The sequence below is a fragment of the Jatropha curcas genome, chromosome 7 (assembly GCF_041381405.1).
Source record: "Jatropha curcas cultivar XTBG-Jc1 chromosome 7, XTBG_Jcur_1.0, whole genome shotgun sequence".
NCBI lineage: Eukaryota > Viridiplantae > Streptophyta > Magnoliopsida > Malpighiales > Euphorbiaceae > Jatropha > Jatropha curcas.
Window position 1 is genome coordinate 29,463,235 of NC_143157.1, and position 21,854 is coordinate 29,485,088.

At 35.0% G+C, this 21,854-nt stretch overlaps 4 protein-coding genes across 5 annotated transcripts; 2 read left to right on the forward strand and 2 right to left on the reverse strand.

Annotated features, from left to right (window-relative positions):
* Positions 1 to 69: 69 nt before the first annotated feature.
* LOC105643479 (lipase class 3 family protein) lies at positions 70 to 4,324 on the reverse strand. Its single transcript, XM_012228609.4, has 7 exons — positions 3,740 to 4,324; positions 3,410 to 3,607; positions 2,964 to 3,236; positions 2,468 to 2,570; positions 1,287 to 1,405; positions 1,034 to 1,210; positions 70 to 954 (listed from the first exon to the last, which is right to left on the reverse strand). The coding sequence occupies exons 1-7, from the start codon at positions 4,031 to 4,033 to the stop codon at positions 205 to 207; spliced, it is 1,914 nt and encodes a 637-aa protein (XP_012083999.1). The 5' UTR covers positions 4,034 to 4,324; the 3' UTR covers positions 70 to 204.
* A 2,129-nt stretch (positions 4,325 to 6,453) lies between these two features.
* LOC105643667 (Chaperone DnaJ-domain superfamily protein) lies at positions 6,454 to 8,159 on the forward strand. The gene is made up of 4 exons (XM_012228857.4): positions 6,454 to 6,761; positions 6,863 to 6,914; positions 7,006 to 7,073; positions 7,520 to 8,159. Exons 1-4 carry the CDS (start codon positions 6,621 to 6,623, stop codon positions 8,057 to 8,059), a joined length of 801 nt encoding a protein of 266 aa, XP_012084247.1. The 5' UTR covers positions 6,454 to 6,620; the 3' UTR covers positions 8,060 to 8,159.
* Positions 8,160 to 8,235: 76 nt separating this feature from the next.
* On the reverse strand, positions 8,236 to 12,999 carry PUM24 (pumilio 24). The gene is made up of 17 exons (XM_012228610.4): positions 12,658 to 12,999; positions 12,400 to 12,453; positions 12,069 to 12,130; positions 11,850 to 11,931; positions 11,622 to 11,745; positions 11,461 to 11,544; positions 11,239 to 11,353; positions 10,966 to 11,116; positions 10,717 to 10,830; positions 10,553 to 10,624; positions 10,331 to 10,381; positions 10,174 to 10,224; positions 9,723 to 9,830; positions 9,428 to 9,622; positions 9,176 to 9,250; positions 8,739 to 8,986; positions 8,236 to 8,639 (listed from the first exon to the last, which is right to left on the reverse strand). Exons 1-17 carry the CDS (start codon positions 12,892 to 12,894, stop codon positions 8,501 to 8,503), a joined length of 1,962 nt encoding a protein of 653 aa, XP_012084000.1. The 5' UTR covers positions 12,895 to 12,999; the 3' UTR covers positions 8,236 to 8,500.
* Positions 13,000 to 16,901: 3,902 nt separating this feature from the next.
* Positions 16,902 to 20,908, forward strand: LOC105643481 (putative polygalacturonase). 2 transcript variants are annotated; one of them, XM_012228611.4, is made up of 7 exons: positions 16,902 to 17,026; positions 17,346 to 17,433; positions 18,462 to 18,779; positions 18,938 to 19,058; positions 19,155 to 19,329; positions 19,439 to 19,509; positions 19,899 to 20,908. In XM_012228611.4, exons 2-7 carry the CDS (start codon positions 17,422 to 17,424, stop codon positions 20,567 to 20,569), a joined length of 1,368 nt encoding a protein of 455 aa, XP_012084001.1. In that variant the 5' UTR covers positions 16,902 to 17,026; positions 17,346 to 17,421; the 3' UTR covers positions 20,570 to 20,908. The 2 variants fall into 2 exon arrangements, with proteins under 2 accessions (XP_012084001.1, XP_089580456.1); XM_089724330.1 differs by lacking the exon at positions 16,902 to 17,026 and having other exon boundaries at positions 17,117 to 17,433.
* Positions 20,909 to 21,854: the final 946 nt, after the last annotated feature.

Genomic DNA, 21,854 nt, shown 5'->3' on the forward strand with positions numbered 1-21,854 from the left:
ACATTTGAAAATCCTGTTAGCGTGGAATTGAAACAGCAATAGCAATGACATACATCATCTGTGAGAACATTATGCACCCACAAGTTCTAGTGAACTTCCACTGGATTTTCTATTTAATTTGTAGCCAATTTACTGATAATTTGCTAACATTGAATATGCAATATATCCTTCTTTTTTTTTTTTTTTTTCATTTTCCTTCTATATCTAATTTTCTAACATGGTACAATTACAATCCTCATGGTTTTCCAGTTCTTTGATTAACAATTCCATCATCTTCTTATACATAGGCATGTAATGATCATTAATCATAGTTCTTGAAAGGCGGATCTTACTGTACAGTTCTCTAGGTGTCTCGTATATACCCGCACGTTCTTCGGTGGGTTCATCGTTATTTAAATTAGCAGTATCAGATGAAGGCGTGGAAACAATATGCATTATTCTACCAGGCGGATAAAACTGGTGGTTGTCTAGAACATCTGCCGGAGTTATGGGGTTCTTGGATTCAGCAGCATTGGCCAGAACATTCTCTTCCTCAGTAATTTCTTTTGCTGCAGCTGCTTCCTCTTCCTGAGCCCGAATATCCACTTCATTCTCTTGCCGCTGCAGCTCCTTCTCCAGTTCATACCATAACTCACCTTCAGTAACATCCTCAATGTTAGATGAACTAATTACTCTATCATGAGAAATAAGTGGTTCATCTTCCTCAGTATCATCATGCCCTGATCCACCACTTGAATTACATTCTAGTTTCTCCTGCACCGAGTCTGTTTGCACTTCGGACAAAAGAGTTTCAGAACTTTCAGATACTACAGAAGCTTCTGGCAGATCTTCCACCATAGAGTTTTTTGGTGAAGCTACAGCGCGACGCCGTGGCCCTATGCATGACCATGATGATAGAGATGAACGTGTTCTGACAACAGCTTGGGCAACATTTTGTGCCCGCTTCATTACAACCTGTAAATTCATGTAATGAGTGGCTAATTGGAAACTTCTTATTTGTGCATATGAACCACAAGAGCAAGTTAGATTTTACCTGAGTGCTACTAGAAACAGGCCGCAGAAGCGCCCCTGCACCAGCAACTCTGGCTTTGGCACTAGCTATAGATGGCAGACGAGATCCCAGAGCAGTTGCAGAGCGATAGACAACATTTAAGACTCTAGTGTGCTCAACCTGATCCCGCAGATCATTTAACCAAGAAGATGCTGTAACCTGGCCACAAATTTAAAGATAAGAATTCCATATTACAAGATAATAAACATCAATTTCTAGCTGGAGTGAATATCACCTCAGAGCGAAGGTCATCAACAGAAGCAGCTGAAAATGTAGGCACCAGGTCAGATCCATTGACAACGGTTGTAATGAAGTGCTTCCCTGATTCTGCCAATTCCCATGTCATACAAGCAGCTGCAGATAATGCAGTTCAACGCATTTAGAGAACAATATCATACCATCCAAGAAGCATGTTATAGTACTCTACTATGTTGCTTCTGCCCCTCCTTGCCCTCTAGGAACACTGAGGAGTGTCACAGAAGTGAAATTTATGTTTGTCATAAACACACAGTGTGCCAACTCTAACTGTAATTTCCATCCTACAAACACATAAATGTTGCAGAAGACATTGACAAAGCCAATTAGGTTCTTTATGTCAAACAAGTACATTTCACAGAATTTATTAGTTTGTTGTTTTAGGTTTAGTACAACTGATCAAGAGGTTTAAAAGAGCAGAAAATCCCATTTCCAAAAGGTAAATTTGAGATCTTAGACAACAGTAGCATGGCTCGAGGTTAATAGGGCTTGTTGACAGCTAGTCTGGTCAGATTTATTTTTATTGTTTTATTCTTGTTCAGACATTAGAAACACCTCCTCAGACACCATTCAGTATATCATTCAGATGAATCCTGAACAAAATCATTGCATTTTCCTTTTATTAATTACACTCTCATATCCTTAGTCTACCCCAATAGTATCCTTGAAGATTACCAGCTAACTTCCTAAAGCACCCAAAGTTCAGGTCTTTCAGCCTGCCTGGATTAATCATAAGTTTCAATTTTTTTTTTACACAAATAACATAACATCATGAAATCCTAGGCAAAGAGCAGCAACCTACACCCTTCACACACATTGCTAAATCCATTATATTAAAGATTCACAATTAGATTTTGTGATCACGTAAACAGAAAAATTAACACCATCTAAAACAGATAGCAACCATCAGTTCACCGATGCCAAAAAAGAAAAGATGTAGCTGCAAATCCCTAAAGACTACATCTGAAAGTCTCCTTAATTTGGCACATTGTAGGAATGAGCATATGAACTCCATATCCTAATCCTATCCAAAACAAGACATTTGCAGCAAATCTAGGACATAAAATTAGTCATGGTGAACAAATGTAGAAGTCAAACACTGAAAGTATAAGAACCAGTAAAATGAAAGAAATAGTAAGATCAGTAACAATTAATACATGCCTGGGGCAAATGTGACACAAGTGCTAGAAGAGAACTCCTTCTGTTCCCGAAGAATATATGTTAATAATGCAGCAGTACCCCCACCAAGTGAATGCCCAACAATCTGAAAATAATTACTGAAGCATTAGATGCAAAGTCCATATAAAGGGAAAATTGTAATACATGCTTCTATATAATGTCTATTATATCATTTATCTTGATAACAGACTGTAAATGAACATAGCAAAGCATTTATCAATAAATCATAAAGGTAGCTCAGTTAGCTGCGAATTACCTTCTTTGTTAAGCACTTCGAAGTTAAGAAAACTGAAAATAATTCTTCCATGCATGTTTTTCAGTTAGAAAAACATAGATAGTTTGAAAACAGATTTTGCACCAGATAGTCAAATGCAAAAGAAGCCAGTAACATTTCCATGCGTGAAATAACAAAATGTTAAGAAATGCCAGTGAAATGGATATGGCAAGATGACACTCACACAAGAGGTATTGCAATTACCTTAACTTCATGGTCAGGATAATCACTGAGCGCCTTAAGCAGGCATGGAGTACTGAGCTTAGCAATCCACCGAGCTGCAGCAACCATTCCACAGTGTGCATATCCTAAAATTAAATTGCTAATCCCACCATCATGTAGAACCGAATGGTGAAAGGGAACCACAGCCCCAGTCGCTGCTGTCAGAGTATCTTTTATGCTATGAGTACCACGAATTAATAAAAGGAAACATTTTGAACCTTTATCACGAATAACTGTGAAAGCTGGCTGCAGAAGCTGCAATTAGCACTATAATAATTAATGGAGTATTCATTTTAATAACACATTCACAAATGAAGACAATAAGCTTTACAAATTCTGGGAAGAAAGCCAGTTATGACAGCAAGTCTCTGTACTATTTTACATCAATATTAAATCAAATAGGAATATGAGGCAGGATTGTAACTCACCCCTGCTTTAGGCTTCTGAAGAAGGACGTCCTCCAGAGAGTATCCGGCGGACTCCAAAAACACCGGAAAGGGCTTCTTGGAGAAGAACATGCAAAGGGTTAGCAATCTCAACAGCCTTTTCAACTCTGCTATAATTTCAGGGCCTTTTAGCTCTACACAGTTATTACCAGCATATACACTTGCGACTTGTAAATTACCCTGTAATATTAAGACAAGAAAGAAGAAGAAAGAAAGCTCCACTAAGCTAAACATTAAAAAAAGCTAAGCGATAATGTTTACTGTTCAGCTAAAATCTAACTCCTAAAATTGATAGAATTTGCACAAACCTACCTGCCTCCGCAAGAGATAGTTGATACCAAAAGCCAAATCACCAATTGGCCATTTCCCTAAAGTCTCAGAATACGTGAACCTAAGCGTCTCAGAAAGCGTAGTTATTGTCTCAAGCCATGTCGCCGGTGCTTGCGCTGGCCGGCGAACGATTCTCCTTCTCCCCGATCTCGATTTGGACAAATCCCCGCTCTGATCGCCATCATCCCCTCCTCCCTTCGCCGCCAGTCTCCGACTCAACACAAAGTACAACAACACCACCGCTCCGGCGGCGGTCGCCATTGTCCCCGCCGCCATGAATGGAATGAGTCGAGATCGTAGAAGGAAATCTCAATAGAGGGTTGGGAAAACCTCGAAATTCTAAATTGTGAATGAAATGATGAATTATCGCAGCAGCTTAAAAACAAGGAAATAAATAAATAGGAAATGAGAAATTAATTTAAAAGCCAAAAAAAAAAAAAAAGGTAAAGCTAAATTGAGGAAAGGAAATGGAGAGGTTTTCAGAAGAAAGGAATGGAAGAAGATGATGATGATAGATAACAGATTTGAGGTTTCAGATTGAAATGTGTCGAATTCGAAAAAGATAAAAGAATTTTCAATTTTGGTCTCGAAATCTAGTAAAAGCATTGAAAGATGGGGTGTCAAATTACTGAAAACGCCCCGTTGCCTTTCAATGATTAGTAGATTACTCTTCTGTAGGGGTCTAGGGAGGGTGATTTGGTAATTGCATGGAGTTGTTAACGTACAGGTAGAGTTAATAGTATCTATTATAATAGGTGAAAAAATAATAATAAGTCTCTATCCCAAAATAATTAAATTCATTTAGTTAGATAAAAGCAATCAATTAATTATTAATTAATATATAACTTTCTACTAGTATTAAAATTAAATAAAAAGGGTGCGTACGTTAAGCACCAAGTTGAAAACAGTGCGTGTCCATTGAGAAGGATAAAGGCAAATAAGATTAGTCGCGGCGCATAATAATAATAATGTTAATATTAATATTAAAATATGCCACATCACAAATGAAATAGAGGAGGAAATACAATACATTATACATGTGGTGGTTCATCAAATATACCTGTTTGTTGCGTCCATGCACCAGTGGGACCACTATATCCTTTTGAACAAACAAGCATTTGCAATTGCTCTCATAGTCATAAGTCATATCATTTTATTATTATTATTATTATTATTATTATTATTATTATTATTAAATTCCTTTCTGGCTTGTTAACTCTACAATGAAAGGAATAATTTTTAGAGTCAAAAAAAAAAAAAAAGAAAAAGAAAAAAACAATGGTGAAATGGGTCCTTCTGTGTTGGCCCACTAAGTGAATGGGCTCACATCCTGATGGACTGGACTGGAGGGTTGCTAGATCTAGCCCAAGAGATGCAAACTTCTAAGCGAACGCGATTTGGGAGAGAACAGCCCAATAAATTTCATTCTGTATTTTTAAATTTATAAATAAATTATTTCCATTTTATAAATACACCTACAAAGAATCAAAAAACCAAAACCGACACAGAATGTATCCAAATGTGAAGCACACAATACGATAAATCATAGGGCTCCTTATAGATATGTGCATTACCTATGTCCTGTCCTATTGCTAGGAAGATTGAGCTGCATTGAGCTAAGTAAAATTAGCTTGATTTTCCAAATAGAGTCAACATTATTTCATTTCTCTACTTTGAAATTCCAAATCCTCCATATATTCCGCCAATTTGGCTTTTTTTTTTTTTTTTCCAATTCAACTACTCCACTTGACATGAATCTAAGTCTCGCAAAACGCTGTTTATATTATTTACAGTGTTTATCAGTACTCCAATAAAATAAAAAAAAAAAGAGAAAAAAGTGACCAAATGCCCAATTTTTGAATTGAATAGAAAATAAAATTTATGTTTGGTTGGTCCAATGATGGAAAATGCAATGCAAGAAAAAGTCTTGAAAGCTGTCTGGAATCTAAGGTGAGGTCAAAGGCTGTTTTTGTTTTGGAGAAAAAGATTAGATATTGATGGTGTTGAATGTTGATCCCAACTATTAAACTATACACAAACAGAGGGCAAAAATAAAATAAGAATTGAAGCTTTCCAATCTCTGAATATAACATAAAATTTCTTTTTCCCTTCTTCTTTATTGAAGAAGAAACTATATATAAAGGTTAATAAGCTTTTGCTTTTGTTGGTAAAGGGCCTAGCAGAATGGGTTTCACCTACTCCTTGATCGAAGCTTTTTTATGCCTGAGTTTAAAGATTCAACTGGGCAATATATGTGCGTGGGTGGGGACTGTGGGTCACTCACCTCCCGCCCAACTGGACGCTCCAGCTTTCACGTGTGATTTCTCATTTTATTCAATATACTAGTACTATTAACTCTACCGATGTTGTTCAATGTATGAAAGGAAAGATTTATCTACTTTCAATGAATGAGCTCCTCTATACATTAAATTAATTATAAATAATGTTTAAAATTATATAATTTTTTATATAAAATTGTATTATCTTATTGATTTGTTAAAAATTTTTAAAGAAAAACTATTAGAGTTTAAACTGAAATTTAAAACTAACCTTAGTTAAAGAAGGATTAAGGAAACACCAAGAACGCTTAATAACAGACCGAACGTGTCAAAATTAACGTTAACCTCTCCGTCTCTACACTTCCCACCAACTGATCCACTTTCAAAAATCTCTCCCGCAAACATTGCTCTTTTTTCTTAACCGCTCCACTCCACCTTCTTAATCACTCTCTTCTTCTTCTTCTTAAAAACCAAGATAACGCACACCCACATTTAAATTCCACATTTTTTTATCATATTATATCCACCTCTCTCCCTCTCTCTTCCTTCTTCTTCTTGGTCGGTTCCATTTTCTTGCTCTAAAAATGGGTAAAGAATCAGATACCATCAAATCCCAGTTGGTACTGGAGATTTGTTCTCTATCCAACCGTTCCATTTCTTGTGCTCATAGGCATCCTTGCAGGCCTTCTGAATCACATTTTATCGACTGGTATCACATTCTTGGAGTACGTGTCTTTATCTTTCTTGATCTTCATCATTAATTAATTCTCTTCCTTTCTTGTTTCTCAGTGAGAACCTCTTCTTTGTATCTATTTAATTATTACAGGTAGAAGAAGATGCAGATATTGATGTTATACGAAAGCGGTATCATAAACTTGGTAGGCAATGAATCTAGGTGTTTTAAATTTTGTAATGTGATTTTCTTGCCTGTCTCTGTTTGTTAAAAGAAAAAATTGTTTCTTGATGCAGCATTGCAGCTTCACCCAGATAAGAACAAGCATCCCAAGGCTGAGATTGCCTTCAAGCTAGTCTTGGAGGTTAGACAACCATATCATGTTCAAAAATCTCCTACTATTAGATATAATGATGCAGCTATTTAATAAATTTGTGAATTGTATATATTTATGTAAGAATTAAGCAAAGTTTTGGGTAATTGCCATTGATGTGGTTGGTAAAACCTCCACAAGCAACTAACTCCAAATGCTGTAAAGTTAAAATGGTCATGCAAATACAGTTCATTATTGAACTCGTGAAATGGAATATAGCATGTAGTACTACTACATAGGGTTCTCTCACGTGATAGGTTCATAATTATGGAACGGAATATTTAAGTTAAACAGCAGAAACTACTCTTTAGACAGCTAAATTTCACCAACAGCATCTGCAGGTTAGGTATCACAGCATTCATTTGCAATACACTTTCTTTGTGATCTTTAAAAGACTGCTTTTATGTTTTAGAATCTAACTTTCTAATTTATTGCAGGCTTACTCTTGTCTTTCTGATAATGTAAAGAGAGAAGCGTTCAACTTAGAGAGATGGAAAAGCTTCTGTATAGAGTGCAATAGAGTTCCATACATCCGCTGTAGCTCTTTGAATTGCTCAACAAAACTCCAGGAAAAGAAACCTGCAAACCGCTCAAGATCAGGCCGAATTTTGCAAGGCTGGAAGGATATCAGAGAGAGATTCAAAGAGGAAGCTAAGGTAATGGAGAACTGTTTGAAGGCTAATGCCACATTACGGAATGAATCCCCATTGTTCAATCCACCACAAAGCCTATACAAGAGCAACACTCGTTGCAGGTCTCGAAGAGAATCTCCAATTTTTGATCCATCTGACTATCAATTTGAAGGCTACCCTCACGTCAGGAACCCAATTCAAAAGAAACCTGAGGATGTTTTGTACTCGCAGAGACAAAATCCATCAAATTATGACCAAGAAAAAGCAAGATATGTTTGTCCAATATTCGAGAACAGACCTGTCAGACGAATATTTAAGGCCAAATCTGCTTGTGTCACTTCATAAATCAGAATTAGGTGTTTCTCTTTCACTAGATTTTGCTTGTCTGTCAAGGGAAAATTGTTTCATATCCTGTTTGTTTATAATTTCGTCAGATACTGCTAAAATGCCTCCAGAACTTCACAACTAACAAGCCCTTAAGAAGGATATGGGAAAAATGTAGTAGGCGCCAGAGAATCAAGGATCCACAACAGAAAGAAACTATATTGTAGGAAATTTTGTTGAACAAAAAATTCATATAATAATATTAGATGCTCTCATTTTTACTAACTTGGCACAAAATGTCAATTTTTATCTTTTTCTAGCTCTAAGCACTCTGCTCAGTTCTTTCATTATGTTACAACAATTTTCTAAATCACTTCTTGGCTGGGCTGAGAGGCAAAATTCAATTGAATCCTCGACCACAAGATTCTGTGCTTGTTTCTTCGAGGAAAAATCATTGCAAGCTTAACCTTCTTTTCCTGGTTTTTGCTTGTTTTCAGGTATTCTGAGCTTGCCACTATCTACCAGTGGCTGCAGCTCTTCCTTGGCTACTCCAGATATTTTGGCATCCGAAGATTCTAAGAAAGCACATATTACCTTAGAACTGCAGCATAAGAGCAAAACGATTAACATTCATATGTAGGCCGACAGCAAAGAGGTTAACACCATATGTATCACAACAAATTTCTAAATCAGATTATACCTGTGACCTTTGGCCCACAACTCACATTTCCCGTTCAAAGCTTTCATCCATAATGTAGTAGCAAAGGTCGAGCTATCCATAACTAATTTTTTAATGGTTCGACTGGAGTGAAAATTTTCAAGGACATGCTCCAGTTCTGATTCTTCAGATTTAGGCTCTGCTGCAAGAGATGCTACAGCGTCATGCAAGGTGTTCAACTTGTCATCAAGCTCTGGGTGGAGAATGCCACCAGCACCGCCAGTTGCAACCTATATTCAGCACAAATGTATAGGCATAAATATAATACAGATTTACAAAGGTATGCATAACAAAAGGAATAAATAGACACCAGAAACCTGTAGAATGACAAGCCAAATAATAACCCTAACAGATTTAGCAAGAGAATTTAAGATTTTCCCTAGGACAAAATATCAGCAGCTGTAAGCAAATTGACTTACTTCATAAAAGACTTCCTTGCCAAAATTTGATCTGAGAAACTCTCCTGCATTCTCAATGCATACATCGATGAGGTTCTGTGGGACCCAGTAGCAGACGAGTTAGTCTTTGTTTTGAAACATGTGAAATGAAAGTGTTAAAGTCTCCCATATAAAGAATGGGGAAAAGATTAAAAATTGGAACAAGTGCCAGAGACAGAGAAAGATAAACAGATCAATGAAACTAGAGATCTGCAAGTCTGAAAAATAGAAAACCTCAGCAAGGCCACTGCTGATCAACAACTCTTGTCTTCTTAAAGAAGGATCTTTCTTTCCACCATCAGTGAAGAGAATGTCCTCAGAAATTGCATCTTCATCGGCCCCAGCAATTGTGATTTTAGTGCCAATGTCCTTGTCACTAGATTCTTCATACTTTGAAGACTTTGTGTCGGACTTTTCTTCCAACTCACTCTGAAAATTATGGGAAAATACAATATTCCACATAACATTGAGAATGAATAAGAGAAAAATACAACTAAGAAAGTTAAAGAGGATAAATAACTCTCATTACCTTGGCACTGAGAGAGGGAATAGATAAATTGAAAGCAGCGATATCATCAGGGCTGAAATAGCGTGAACAATTTGGATGAAGGAGCTGTAGTAATGGGCGCCTTCCGTTCTAAATAAACATATGATGAAAAGAAAGAAATGCTCAGAAGCAGGTCAAAGGAGACATACCTCCTAATAAATATCATAAAGTTTTGCAATATATACTACTGGAAAATATATAACCCCATGATCCATGTCAGAGTACTTATAAAAAATATTGCAGTTTAGAAGGCATTGGCCTTTTCCTGGGTTGAAAAGTATAGAGTTAGGAAACGAGCCTGGAATGTGTACTACACAATTCATTAAGCACTTAGTGGAATACTGGAGCCCCCCTTATTTCTCACTCAAAACTATATGACATCTTAATGCATTTATTAATAATTTGATTAATAAGATGGAGAAAGATTAGAAACCTTATCCAAAACAAGCTCCTTTAGAATCATTTGAAGCTCACGGATGACAATCTGTGACAAGGAGCATTCAATAAGAAGGTATACAAACGAAAAAGTCAGAAACATTCAAACACAAATAATGACCAGTTCATTGAAAGCCTAGCAAGATAAAACTAACCTTTGTTACAAGCTTTGTGTCATCAACAGTTGAAACAATGCAAGCAAGAACCTGAATAGTGAATAGTAATTGATACATATGGAGTTCATGATCTAAAAACAAAAACTGTTTTTTTTCAAATAGAAAATCAATAATTTAAAATGATTTTATTCACAAGAAGTATAACAAAGAGGTGAAGAAGAATAGTCTTAAAGCAGTCAGACATGGAAAGAGGATCATTACCAAGCTTCCATATTGATCATGAGCTATCTTGCCTATGTGGCCTTTCATTCCTTTGACAATCTTCTTTCTTTCCTAGATAGACAAAAAAATTATAGCAATTCACAATAAATAGGTATAAAGGATCACTTTCCAAATGTTAAATGAATAAACAACTAGAAACATACCTTAGCACTTCCATGTTTTACACAGAGCATTCCGATCCTTGATCCATCCCTTGTATGGATCATTCGAACAAGAAGTGGACCCGACAGTTGCTGAATTACTTCTGCTGCAGAGGACTATATGAAAGTTTAACTTAGAAAAAGAAAATGCAACTTAGAAAGGAAATTGAAGCTGCAAGAAAAATGCAGTTCTCCAGCAAAGAATACTTCAAGAAATCCACATGAGAATGTACAGAGGGTTGCTAAAATCACCTTATCAGCTATGCTAAAATACTCTATCAGCACTCTGTGTATAATAGAGTGGTCAACTATCCCCTTCTCAAGAATTGGCTGAATCACACCAGTCATGTGTCGCAAGACTGAAGCCTTCTGTAGGTTCAACTTTGAGATTACATCAAGCAATCTGAAATGTACCAATACAAGAGAAACTACTTTCAGCAGCAAGAAAATAGAAACAACATGTAATATTATAAAGCAAGGCCAACAACCTGGTGGCAGAGTATTGGATTGGAGTGAATTGTTTACCTGCTTTCTTTCATTAAGGTAAGGTCCTTGAACAACTGAAGCTCAGCAGAATATAATTCCAGCAGAAGCTCTTGTTTTTGAGTTGCATTTCCAAGCTGGTATGCATGCTCAATAACTACAATAAATTAAGACAAAAAAAAGCAATAATATCAATGGAGCAGAAAGACATGAGAAAATTACACTAACTTGCAACCAAGTAAAACTTCATGGCAAGAAACATACCAACTGATCCAACCATGTGTCGAAGAAGAGAAGCAACCTGCCCATGGAGGTTGGAGATAAACTCTGCCAGCTGCTTTTTAGAAGCTGCAAACAGTACATGTAGTACATTTATATAACAACAGTAGGGGTTCCTCTTTTTATTCTTTTAACACCAAACTTACCATTATCCAACATTTTCTTCACCAGATGAACAGCATAGGTGTTGCATGAAAAGTTAAGAAAATGCGGCTTAAGCTCCTCAAATACAGCATCCCTTTCGGTTTGTGAACAATACTTAACACAGGTCTGGTTGAAAAGAAACAGAATAAACAATGGTTAATGCTACAATATGTGAATTTGTTTTTTTAAGAAGAGAAAAAAAAAAGGTGAAATAAATAGGCGAAAATCACCTGCAAAACACGAGAAGAAACATGGGAGCTAGCAATTTCTGGAATTTTTCCCTTCATCTTTTGCAAAGCTTCACTAATTATCCTTCAAATAATTTATAAACATCAAGTTGATAAGATTGGAGATTTTTGGAGGAGGTTAGAAGGGGACGCCAGGAATTTAAAAAAAAAAAAAAATTTGTGAATAGATTTATGTTAAAAACTTAAAACCGAAATACATACTTTGATCTTTCTTCTTTAGCAATATTACGCTGCCTCATCTTCTCCCAGAGTGATGCAAGCTCCTATTCAACGATAAAAGAAAATTACTTCAACCAACAGTTAGATTACCGAACAAACTTTCAGGATAAGCTATTGAATATTTATATAACCACTCCAACTATGTTTAGCACATGGTACTGCAAACCCCATGGCAAATGACTTTATCAGCAAAAGGCAAGGCTTGAACTTCCATGTATGCACATTTACAGGTTCAATACCAACATCATCTTATATTGATAAACTGAAAATTTTATACGAAACAGAAAATGAAAAAAAAAAAAAAATTACATACTTGCTCCAAATTGTAATGCCGCTTTCTTTTCTTCTTCCTAGCCTCTGCCAATTCCTAAAATAAAAAGAAAAATGTAAAGCCATATTAGTAGTTAGAATTCAATTCCAATCCACCAAATACAATAAATAGACAAGCGAAGAGTCAAGAAATAAAAAATAAAAAAATGAACAAACGAATTTTACAAACTGCAAAAATGAGAAACATTTTAATGTCCACTAATGAATTGTTATTGTTATTGTTGATGATTAAAAATAAAACCTTAGCTCGAAGTCGACGCTCCCGCTTTGTTTCCGGCGGCTGCTTATCTTTACCGGATTCCATTTCATTCGGCTTTCGCGGTTTTTTAAAAGGCTTAGAAGGTTTCTTCGATTTCCCCGTCACGGGATTTGAACCAAGGAGCTTCTGCTTTTTGGAAGGTGAACTACCTTCTCCGGTCTTTCCATCTAGGTTTTCCTTTCTCTTCTTTTTGTTGCTTTCTTCTTTCTTAGCCGCCATTTGAGCACTGCTCGAGCTGCTCCTCTCTGTTTTGAGCTTCACTTCTCAGCTGTATTGGGGGTTTTTTGAGGGTTTTGGTTGTGGCGAGAGCGATACCAGTGAGATGGTAACAGCAATTTATGGGCCAGTTATATATTTTGGGTCCTAAATTCACATATCAAGTCCACTTGAACAGTATTGGGCTTCGGCAAGATATACCGACCCGGATCAGATAATATAGGCCCAAATTCCACCACTCATGTCGTTGTAACGGTCCATTTGATTTTGATACAATTATGGAAATAACCTTTGGAGATTTAAGTATCCTATTCTATAAATGGTAATAATGTGGTAAGATCATATGAGAGTTTCACCGATTATCATTTTTTTTGTCTGGTAGTTAATTATAAGTTATAAGTGTGGAATTAGGACGATCTCAAGTCCTTGTCTACCAAGATATGTGGGGTTGCTAAAAACGTAGCAATGCCAAGAAAAGGACAACCTCTGCCTCAGGTTAAAAACCCACCCGACCAGTGCGTTTTCAAACACTTCCATTAAATTCAAGATTCAAGATTTTCTGCTTCGGTAATATCTATATATATTTACCTTATAATAATTATTTCTGGATTCTTTCTTCAACCAGCAGCCAAAAAAAAAAAAAAAAATTCTTGTCTTGTTAGAACGGTTAATTAATCTATTAGCTTGTGGCATTATCACCAAATTTTTAGAACGCTTATTCTTGTTTCTGTAACAGCATATATCTTCGCTAGATCCCTCACTTGGTCGAAAGATCGAATGATAGAAATAGCATCTTGGGGAGAGCTTCCAACTCCAAAAAGATTAGTTTTTCATCCAACCATAGAACAGAACTGCAAAAATGGAAAAAGAGATGGCCATGCATGGTGATTAGGTGGAGGGCCTCGTACTTGCAGAGAAAAATACTTTGTCTGATTTGTAGGGAAATCGTTTCCTTCAATCATGTCATGTAATCTTTTCTAGGAGAATAATGCACAGACAAGATCTTATTTGCTGGGTTGTGTTTCTTTATATATAATTTTCATTTTTGGTGTTTATGTCTGAATCTATGTCTGTGTTTTTTTCCAGATAATAATCATCATATCTATATAGCTAATAGCAGAGCAGTTTCCCCTGGTTGGGGTTAGGGTTCTTTTCTCTGCTATATGGAATTTTGTCACTATTGGGTGACAGGTGAATAAAAAACACTGCCGTTTTTACTATTTTCTTACTATTCAACCTTTAGAACAATTCCAAAAGTCATGTTTATGGGTGGGGACAGGCGTGCATTAGTCAACATCTTCATCTTTCATGTCTGAGTTTTATTCCATCAAGGATATGTGTTCGAAGCTCATAGAGCTTAATTTGGTCTTGTAAGCGTACTATAATGTAATATATATATATATTTAAACAAAGCATAGGATGCTACTATCCAATCAAGTTTGGTGCTTTTGTTGGACCTAACAAATTACAGCAAAAACATTGGATACTTCCACTGTATATGAGTCATGAGGTTCCAAGAGTTCAGACCAACCCCATGTTATCTATTCTTCAGGAATTTCTAGGTCTAATGTATAATAAACACGAATTTTTCGTCCCGTAACGGTGAAAACACAAATTTAATCCTTGCAAATCGTATCTCAGTGAAAGAACTAAAAATTTTTAAACTCTAATATTTGCCCGAAAAAGATTCGTATTTTTGACATTGTGATTAATTATTTCTATGTTTGTATTTGATTATAAATTGTTGTTATAAAAACACATATATGCACGTAGTTTCATGAAAGCCATTCCATTCTTTCTCCATGTTAGGTATTGTGTCACTATAATCCCTACAAATAGGTTTAATAATCACATGTCTGGTTAAATTATTGTCTTAGAATGTTAAGTACCCTTCATTAGGAAACCTTGGTGATTTCATGAGGATCCAACGTCCATTTGGCATCACGTTTCAGGAAACTATACACGTGTACTTTTTAATACGACTCAGGTTAATTACAGTATGATTCAAATTTACAGCCTTGCAATCTTTTATGTTATTCAAGCTTTATGAACTAACAGATGATTAGATCAGTAATAGTAAAACTATATTTCAAATAAAACTTTATATACTTATAAAGTTAAGCTTCATAATTCAGAACCACCGAAATTTTATCTCAGGCTTAGTTTGAATTAGTCTTATAGGCATAAACGGGTGGAAACACCATGAATATTTATTATCAGGTACTAAGTAGAACTTTTTTGGAGAACAAAATTAAAATTAAAAATAAAAAATTAAGTTTTAGTTTTCAATTAGCTCGTAAAAATGGAAATTCACGACACAATATTTGCAACATTTAGCATGTGAGACATGACCAAATGTTGAAATTGCAGAACTCTTAAAGAAGAAATATTATGAGGCACAAGAGTGTTTTGGCCATTTCACATTGTCCCCACATTCTTATTAATTAAGCAATACTTTTTGGTGGGTGTCCAAAACTCTCATGGCTTTTGAGTGATCTAGTAGGTTTGAGTTGATTAGTTGTATGAATATATTTAGAGTTAACTGCTCAAAATTATAAATTATGAGTTAAGATTATTATTTTAAAGATGGAAATTCAAAAAGTGCCCTTACTTAATTAGCTTTTAAATAATTAATAAGTTCTTAATTAATTAAAAAGCTGTTTATAATTAAGTTCCTAAAGCTATTTCTATCTCAAGGCTGCGCAGTGGGGCAATGCAAAAAAAAGTGGTATAGAAGTATCCAAAGGGAGAAACCATGAGAGAAAATTAAAAAAAAAAAAAAAAAAGTACTATTAAACATTAATTAGTTTCTGAAAATAATATTATCTCTCCATCCTTCATACTTCCAGGTAATAATTTATTTCAAGAATTTTACAATATTATTTCTTTTCCATATACAATATTTAATTTATAACATACGGTAATGCGATTTTTCAACATTTAAATTATATTTAGAACAATAATACGAGAGTTCGTTTTTTTTCTCATTTTTGACATTATCAATTTAAAATCTTACATGAATCTCTCTATTTTTCTTTCTTTATTTAAATAACATATTGTTTGTGATTCAATCGAACCATAATTAGACGACGGATCAATGTTATATTTCTTATTAATATTAAAATCACAGCCAATTAGGTAAATATTTACAAAATTTCCTAAAAGAATATCTACACTGTCACTAATATTACAAACAGACACTTACTTTTCACCTTTTAGGCAAGGAAAGTATATTTATGTCTTTTAACACAATTCTGTGAGTTGTAATTGACTAATTAAGCAGTTATAATGAAAATAAAAAATAAATAAAAAATAGCTGTAATTGTAATTACCTTAATAGGGAAGGTATACTATTAAGTGATAACGATGACAAATCGTTTATGTCTGTAATTGTAAGAGTACCTCCAAACAGGGTCTTAAATTTTCTTGATCAGTGGTCCAGATCATCCAAGAACTTATCTTCCAAGCTAGTTGGCCAAAGCCCAGAAAAAATTGTATCGTTTTGATTGAACCCAAATGTCCCACCTCTGGCCCCCCAAAATTAGCATGATTTATATATTTTTTTGAAATAATTTTTTATTTGTGAAATTAATTTTCCAAGTAACACTAATTGCCAAATTAATTATTGTTAAGACTGTTTTAATCGAAGCTGGTATAAATACGGTATAGCATATACATATATATATATATGCATATGGTTCGTGAAAGGGATTATGGTCTGTCAAGTGATTGAAGCCAGGCTAGCATCTTTGCTATGATTGACGTGGGTCCCACTTCCCTCTCCGCCCTGTCAACCCACATGCTGTCTCAATGCCCCATGCACTCTCTTCCCTTATTTTATTCCTTTTACCCATAGTTTCACTAACTCTTTCCTACAACCACACTAAATCCCGTGACGTGGCAAATTGGGCGACCAACAGATCACAAAACAGTGCACCGTTTCACCTGACTCCAAGTAAGAATATCACACCCAAACTTATTTTTGTTCTCTTACAAATCAAATCTTAACAAATGTAAGCCAGCACCGGTGCTAATATTTAGCTTCTTCCAATCCCACTCTCTCTCTCTGTAATGGAGGGCCGTTTCAAACAAATTTGTCGGCGAAAGACGTTATTAATCATATTGATTTAGAGCGGTAATTAACAATTAGTGGCAATAAATTTGCTATTAATATTAATATAGTAATATTATTATATTACCTTATTCTCTTTGCGCTTACTTACCATGTTGTTTTGTTTGATTTCTCAATATATTGTTGCATGGAGAGAAAAAAAAGCTGTCATTTCTTACTTACCAAACATACATATTATTTCCCTTGTCTCATAAAAATAAATGTCACCAGCCTTCGCGTCATTTATATATAATTAATGCTTATTATTCACTAGCTTACAGAAAATTTTGCCCCCTGTTTTTGTGGTTCTTTCTTCTTCTTCTTCTTTTCTTTTCCGGTGCAGTTCGTTCTTTCTGTTGCTGTGTAGGCAATATTGGCTCTGTTTCTTTATCTCTTGCAGAAGCAGAGGCTGTTTCTTCATGAAGATGCCAGTAAGTACGTTTTTTTAATTTGTTTTTTGTTTTTTTAATCCGGGTATTAGGCTCTCTTTCTTTTTTCTTTCTTTCTATCTTTTTGCCAAATCTGGAAATCTTGGAACTCGATTGCTTGAATTCTATGATTATTTGTGATTTATGGAAGATTCGTTAAAGGTCTTATTCGATTGCCTTTCTGGCCTTTTCATCTCCTGTTACGAGTCAATCAACAATGGCTATAAAACGGAATTCAGTTCATTTTTAATATTGTTGTAAATATATTATATACTATGCTTTTCTTTCTTTTTCTTTTAGAAAATTTTTTTCTTTTCTGATATTGTTGTTCCTTCTTTTTCCTTGAAAATGATGACCGATATGGACACTTGTTAAAATGAATTCTTTTATTCCTTTTATTGTTCTAGATGACTGTGGAATTCTATCTTGGATACTGGGTTGTGTTCTATTGGTTTTTCTATGCTTCTGTAGTTTGGAACAGCTTTTCTTTCTTTGGATTCTAGACCTTTTTAACTTCTCATAGCTTATTTTATTTACTGCATTGCTTTTCTTGCTTTTGGACTTAACAAACCATACCTCAGCCTTTTAAATTTGAGGTTTGTTTTTGCAAATTATGGTCTCCTTGCTATCTCTCCTTTTATTCACAATTTATTTTCATTTTATTAACAGTGATCTCTCATTTTGCATTTGTTTTACCTCAAGTCAATATCTCCAGTTTCAGTTTATTGTAAAGAAAATGTTGGTTTATTCATGTTTTTCAAATGATCAATCGTACTTATCACCAACATTTGGAATTATTCTATTAATTTGGGAACATTCTTTTGGTTTCTGTGTTCTTATTCTCTTGTTGGATTTGCGACCATTTTACAATCCACTTAAAAAGTAAATTTACTGTACTGTATTGATTCTATAAATCCAACGAACCATCATTGTTTTTCTATATATGTTTATATACTCCTTTTCTAATATTCACTGCAATTGATCTGTGATTGTGGAATCTGTTTTGAGAATTGTTTTTCTCACTATTTCAGGTAGCATTGCTGTTGCTGCTGGCACTAATCAATGCTATTGGAATAGATGGAGAAGAAAGCAATGGATTGTGTGATTATAAGCCTAGTATAGACCCAAGACCACATAGTGTGTCCATTTTGGAGTTTGGTGCTGTTGGAGATGGGAAAACGCTGAATACCATCGCCTTCCAGAATGCCATTTTCTATCTCAAGTCCTTTGCTGATAAGGGTGGTGCTCAGCTTTATGTGCCTCCTGGAAAATGGCTCACTGGAAGTTTCAATCTTACCAGCCATCTCACACTTTTCCTTGAGAAAGGAGCTGTCATTCTTGGGTTTCAGGTAATTTTTTTTATTTATGTTCTTGTTCAATTTCATTTTTTTTTTTTTAACTTTATTTATGCAATTACACAGTGGAAGTATCTTCTGGTGATGTAAATTTATCAGGTTTATCAAATATGAAGTTACACTTTTTGACTTACCCTTCCCCTTATTTGTAGGATCCATCTCATTGGGACGTTTTAGAACCTTTGCCCTCATATGGTCGTGGAATTGAACTTCCTGGTGGAAGATATCGAAGTCTAATAAATGGATATAAGTTGCGCGATGTGGTGATAACTGGTATGTGCTACTGTAATTTCATTTTCCCTCTTTCCACCGCTGTTTTACATTCTCTAATCTATCATGTATTCTCACACATTGTTTTAACTGTTATAGGTGATAATGGAACCATTGATGGCCAGGGCTCAGTTTGGTGGGATTGGTTCAATTCCCATTCTTTGAACTATAGCAGACCTCATATAGTGGAATTTATAGAATCTGAACGGGTAGTAGTTTCAAATCTTACCTTCTTGAATGCTCCTGCATATAATATTCATCCAGTTTATTGCAGGTAATATTGGCAAATGCAAATTGTTATTTTGAACTCTGTTCTTTGATTATCAGATAATTTCAATATATGGAGTAACTTAAACGTGAATGTGATTTTATCTCTGATGCAGTAATGTGCTTGTTCAAAATATGTCAATCTCTGCCCCTCCAGAATCTCCTTACACGATTGGCATAGTCCCAGGTTTGTGGAACTGAGTTACATTGATGTTGCTCACATGATCTGCTCTTTCTGTTTCTCCCGTTTCAACTCTTACTTGGAACCAGTTATGTTAAGAAAAGGTGCTAAAAGTCTTAGGACCTTGGTTATATGGTTGAATCGTTTCAGCTCATATTTGGATCCTCCATAAATCAGCTGTTTATTTGCATTATTTCATATAGCGAAAAATCTTCTTTTTAGGTGGCTTCCAAGAATTCTGTCCACTGTTTTAAAAGAAAAGGCTTTCTCTATCTGTGCTCCTTTAACTTCTTCAATTATTGTTTCAATGATAAACCTAATTGATTTTCAGAATTATATTGCTGTCCACTGTGGACTACCCGATTATTCTTCCTAATTATAGTAACCATTTACAGATTCATCCAATAACGTTTGCATAGAGGACAGCATAATTGAGATGGGTTATGATGCCATTTCCCTCAAGAGCGGTTGGGATGAGTATGGCATTGCCTATGATAGAGCTACCAGCGATGTGCACATAAGAAGGGTCCACCTCCAATCATCTTCAGGCTCTTCGATTGCCTTCGGTAGTGAAATGTCTGGTGGCATTTCTAATGTTCATGTGGAGAAGGTCCACCTATACAACTCATTTAGTGGAATTGAGTTTAGAACAACTAAAGGCAGAGGTGGCTACATTAAAAGAATCTTTATATCAGATATTGAATTAGAAAATATCAATCTGGCATTCGGTGCCTTTGGCGATCATGGGTTACATCCTGATGACAAATTTGACCCTAATGCTCTCCCAGTTATTGATCAAATCACCTTCCGAGATGTGACTGGTACAAACATCACAACAGCAGGAAATTTCACAGGAATTCAGGAATCTCCCTTCACCTCTATTTGTCTCTTTAATGTCTCCTTAACTGTTTCAGCCTCCTCAAATTCTTGGGTATGTTCAAATATTGTTGGCTTTTCAGAGTCTGTTTTCCCTGAACCATGCCCTCAGCTCACAAACCCATTCTCAAATTTTTCCTCAGCTTGCTACTCCCTCTTGAATTCTTATGGTGAATCTGCAAGCTTATGATACTATTCTTTCACAATACAATCACATGGGTAAAAGAAAAAAATGATTCTTCTCCACAGTTTACTGTCTCCAAAATTAGCTGAGATTCTTTCCAATAAGACACATGTCTAGAGTATTTGTTCCTTCGTTCTTTGGTTTTGCATTTCTGCATGTTGATTATTTGTACAGCTTCATATCTTCATTCATGTGTAAGAAAATTTTTGGTAGTGACTCTGCAACAAAACCACAAGTACTCAAATTTTTGTTTATAATGAAGCTTGGTGCTGTACAGTTTATATTGTGAAACCTTCATTATTGGATTTGGATTGACATGCCAGATTATGAGATGTTGAATGTGAATGGGAATTCTATATGGGTATTTTTTTTTATTATTCAATTAATGTTAAAGATTTGAATCTGATTGCTTTTGATAAGATTTGGATACATCTTGATCTGGCATTTGACCACTCTGCCAAAATCAAAATAAGTTATCAACATAAAGAAAGGAGTTTTAAGTTCTATCTGACTTGTCTTCGGCTTTGGCATGGAGCTCTCCTCTCTCTGTGGCTCATTTTAACATTTTCGCCTGTTTGCTGGAATCCAGGCTGGAGATAATCAAAGAAAGATTCCTGCTCAATATGAATGGAAGATTTTTGTCGTTTTTTTTTTAAATATTTTCTTGTATTTTTTTTTTACCAACTTGAAGAGTAAGAGATTACATCCTGATGAAGAAATCAAAGAAGAGTAAAATTTAGATAAGGATTGATCGATTAAGATGTCAAAGAAGAAATTATCAACTAAGATATCCGACACTAAGAATGCGCAAGCTTTTATAAAATTGTCATGATATTAATCAATATCATGAATAGGAAATGTATCCAAAAATTTGAATCTTTGTTTAAAACCAAGCTCAAGAACTTAAATTTATAAATTAAAGATATCACCTTGAATATGAACTAATACTAAGTTTTACACTCCTTTATGATAATATTATTTTGTTGTATTCAGAAAAAAAACAGAAGAACTAAAATAGAGTTGTATGCCAAAAATGAAAAGGAAATGTTAAAAAAGGTTTTGTTTTCTTTCTCTTTCCTCTTTCAGTAGCTGAACTTGGACTTACGCCGTATTTGAAACTTGAAAGTTGGAAATGGGGCCTTTTATGTTGTCATCTCAGTGTTCAGCCTACAGAACGCAACATTTTCATGTGAATGCCATGCCAATTTGTCAATTGCTCTTGCCTCGCTGGCTACTGCTTTTATTGAACAGATTTAAAAAGACAAAAAAAAAAAAAAAAGTTTCAACACTT

Excerpts from the sequence above, each read along its gene's own strand:
- LOC105643479 (XM_012228609.4), bottom strand. The coding sequence starts at position 4,033 with ATGGCGGCGGGGACAATGGCGACCGCCGCCGGAGCGGTGGTGTTGTTG. Across the intron at positions 3,608-3,739 it reads ACTATCTCTTGCGGAGGCAG|GGTAATTTACAAGTCGCAAG; the intron begins GTAGGTTTGTGC and ends TTAATATTACAG. Across the intron at positions 3,237-3,409 it reads TTCAGAAGCCTAAAGCAGGG|CTTCTGCAGCCAGCTTTCAC; the intron begins GTGAGTTACAAT and ends TGCTAATTGCAG.
- LOC105643667 (XM_012228857.4), top strand. The coding sequence starts at position 6,621 with ATGGGTAAAGAATCAGATACCATCAAATCCCAGTTGGTACTGGAGATT. Across the intron at positions 6,762-6,862 it reads ACTGGTATCACATTCTTGGA|GTAGAAGAAGATGCAGATAT; the intron begins GTACGTGTCTTT and ends TAATTATTACAG. Across the intron at positions 7,074-7,519 it reads CCTTCAAGCTAGTCTTGGAG|GCTTACTCTTGTCTTTCTGA; the intron begins GTTAGACAACCA and ends AATTTATTGCAG.
- PUM24 (XM_012228610.4), bottom strand. The coding sequence starts at position 12,894 with ATGGCGGCTAAGAAAGAAGAAAGCAACAAAAAGAAGAGAAAGGAAAAC. Across the intron at positions 10,382-10,552 it reads ATGATCAATATGGAAGCTTG|GTTCTTGCTTGCATTGTTTC; the intron begins GTAATGATCCTC and ends TTCACTATTCAG. Across the intron at positions 9,623-9,722 it reads TTCCCTCTCTCAGTGCCAAG|AGTGAGTTGGAAGAAAAGTC; the intron begins GTAATGAGAGTT and ends CATAATTTTCAG.
- LOC105643481 (XM_012228611.4), top strand. Across the intron at positions 18,780-18,937 it reads CTGTCATTCTTGGGTTTCAG|GATCCATCTCATTGGGACGT; the intron begins GTAATTTTTTTT and ends CCTTATTTGTAG. Across the intron at positions 19,059-19,154 it reads GCGCGATGTGGTGATAACTG|GTGATAATGGAACCATTGAT; the intron begins GTATGTGCTACT and ends TAACTGTTATAG.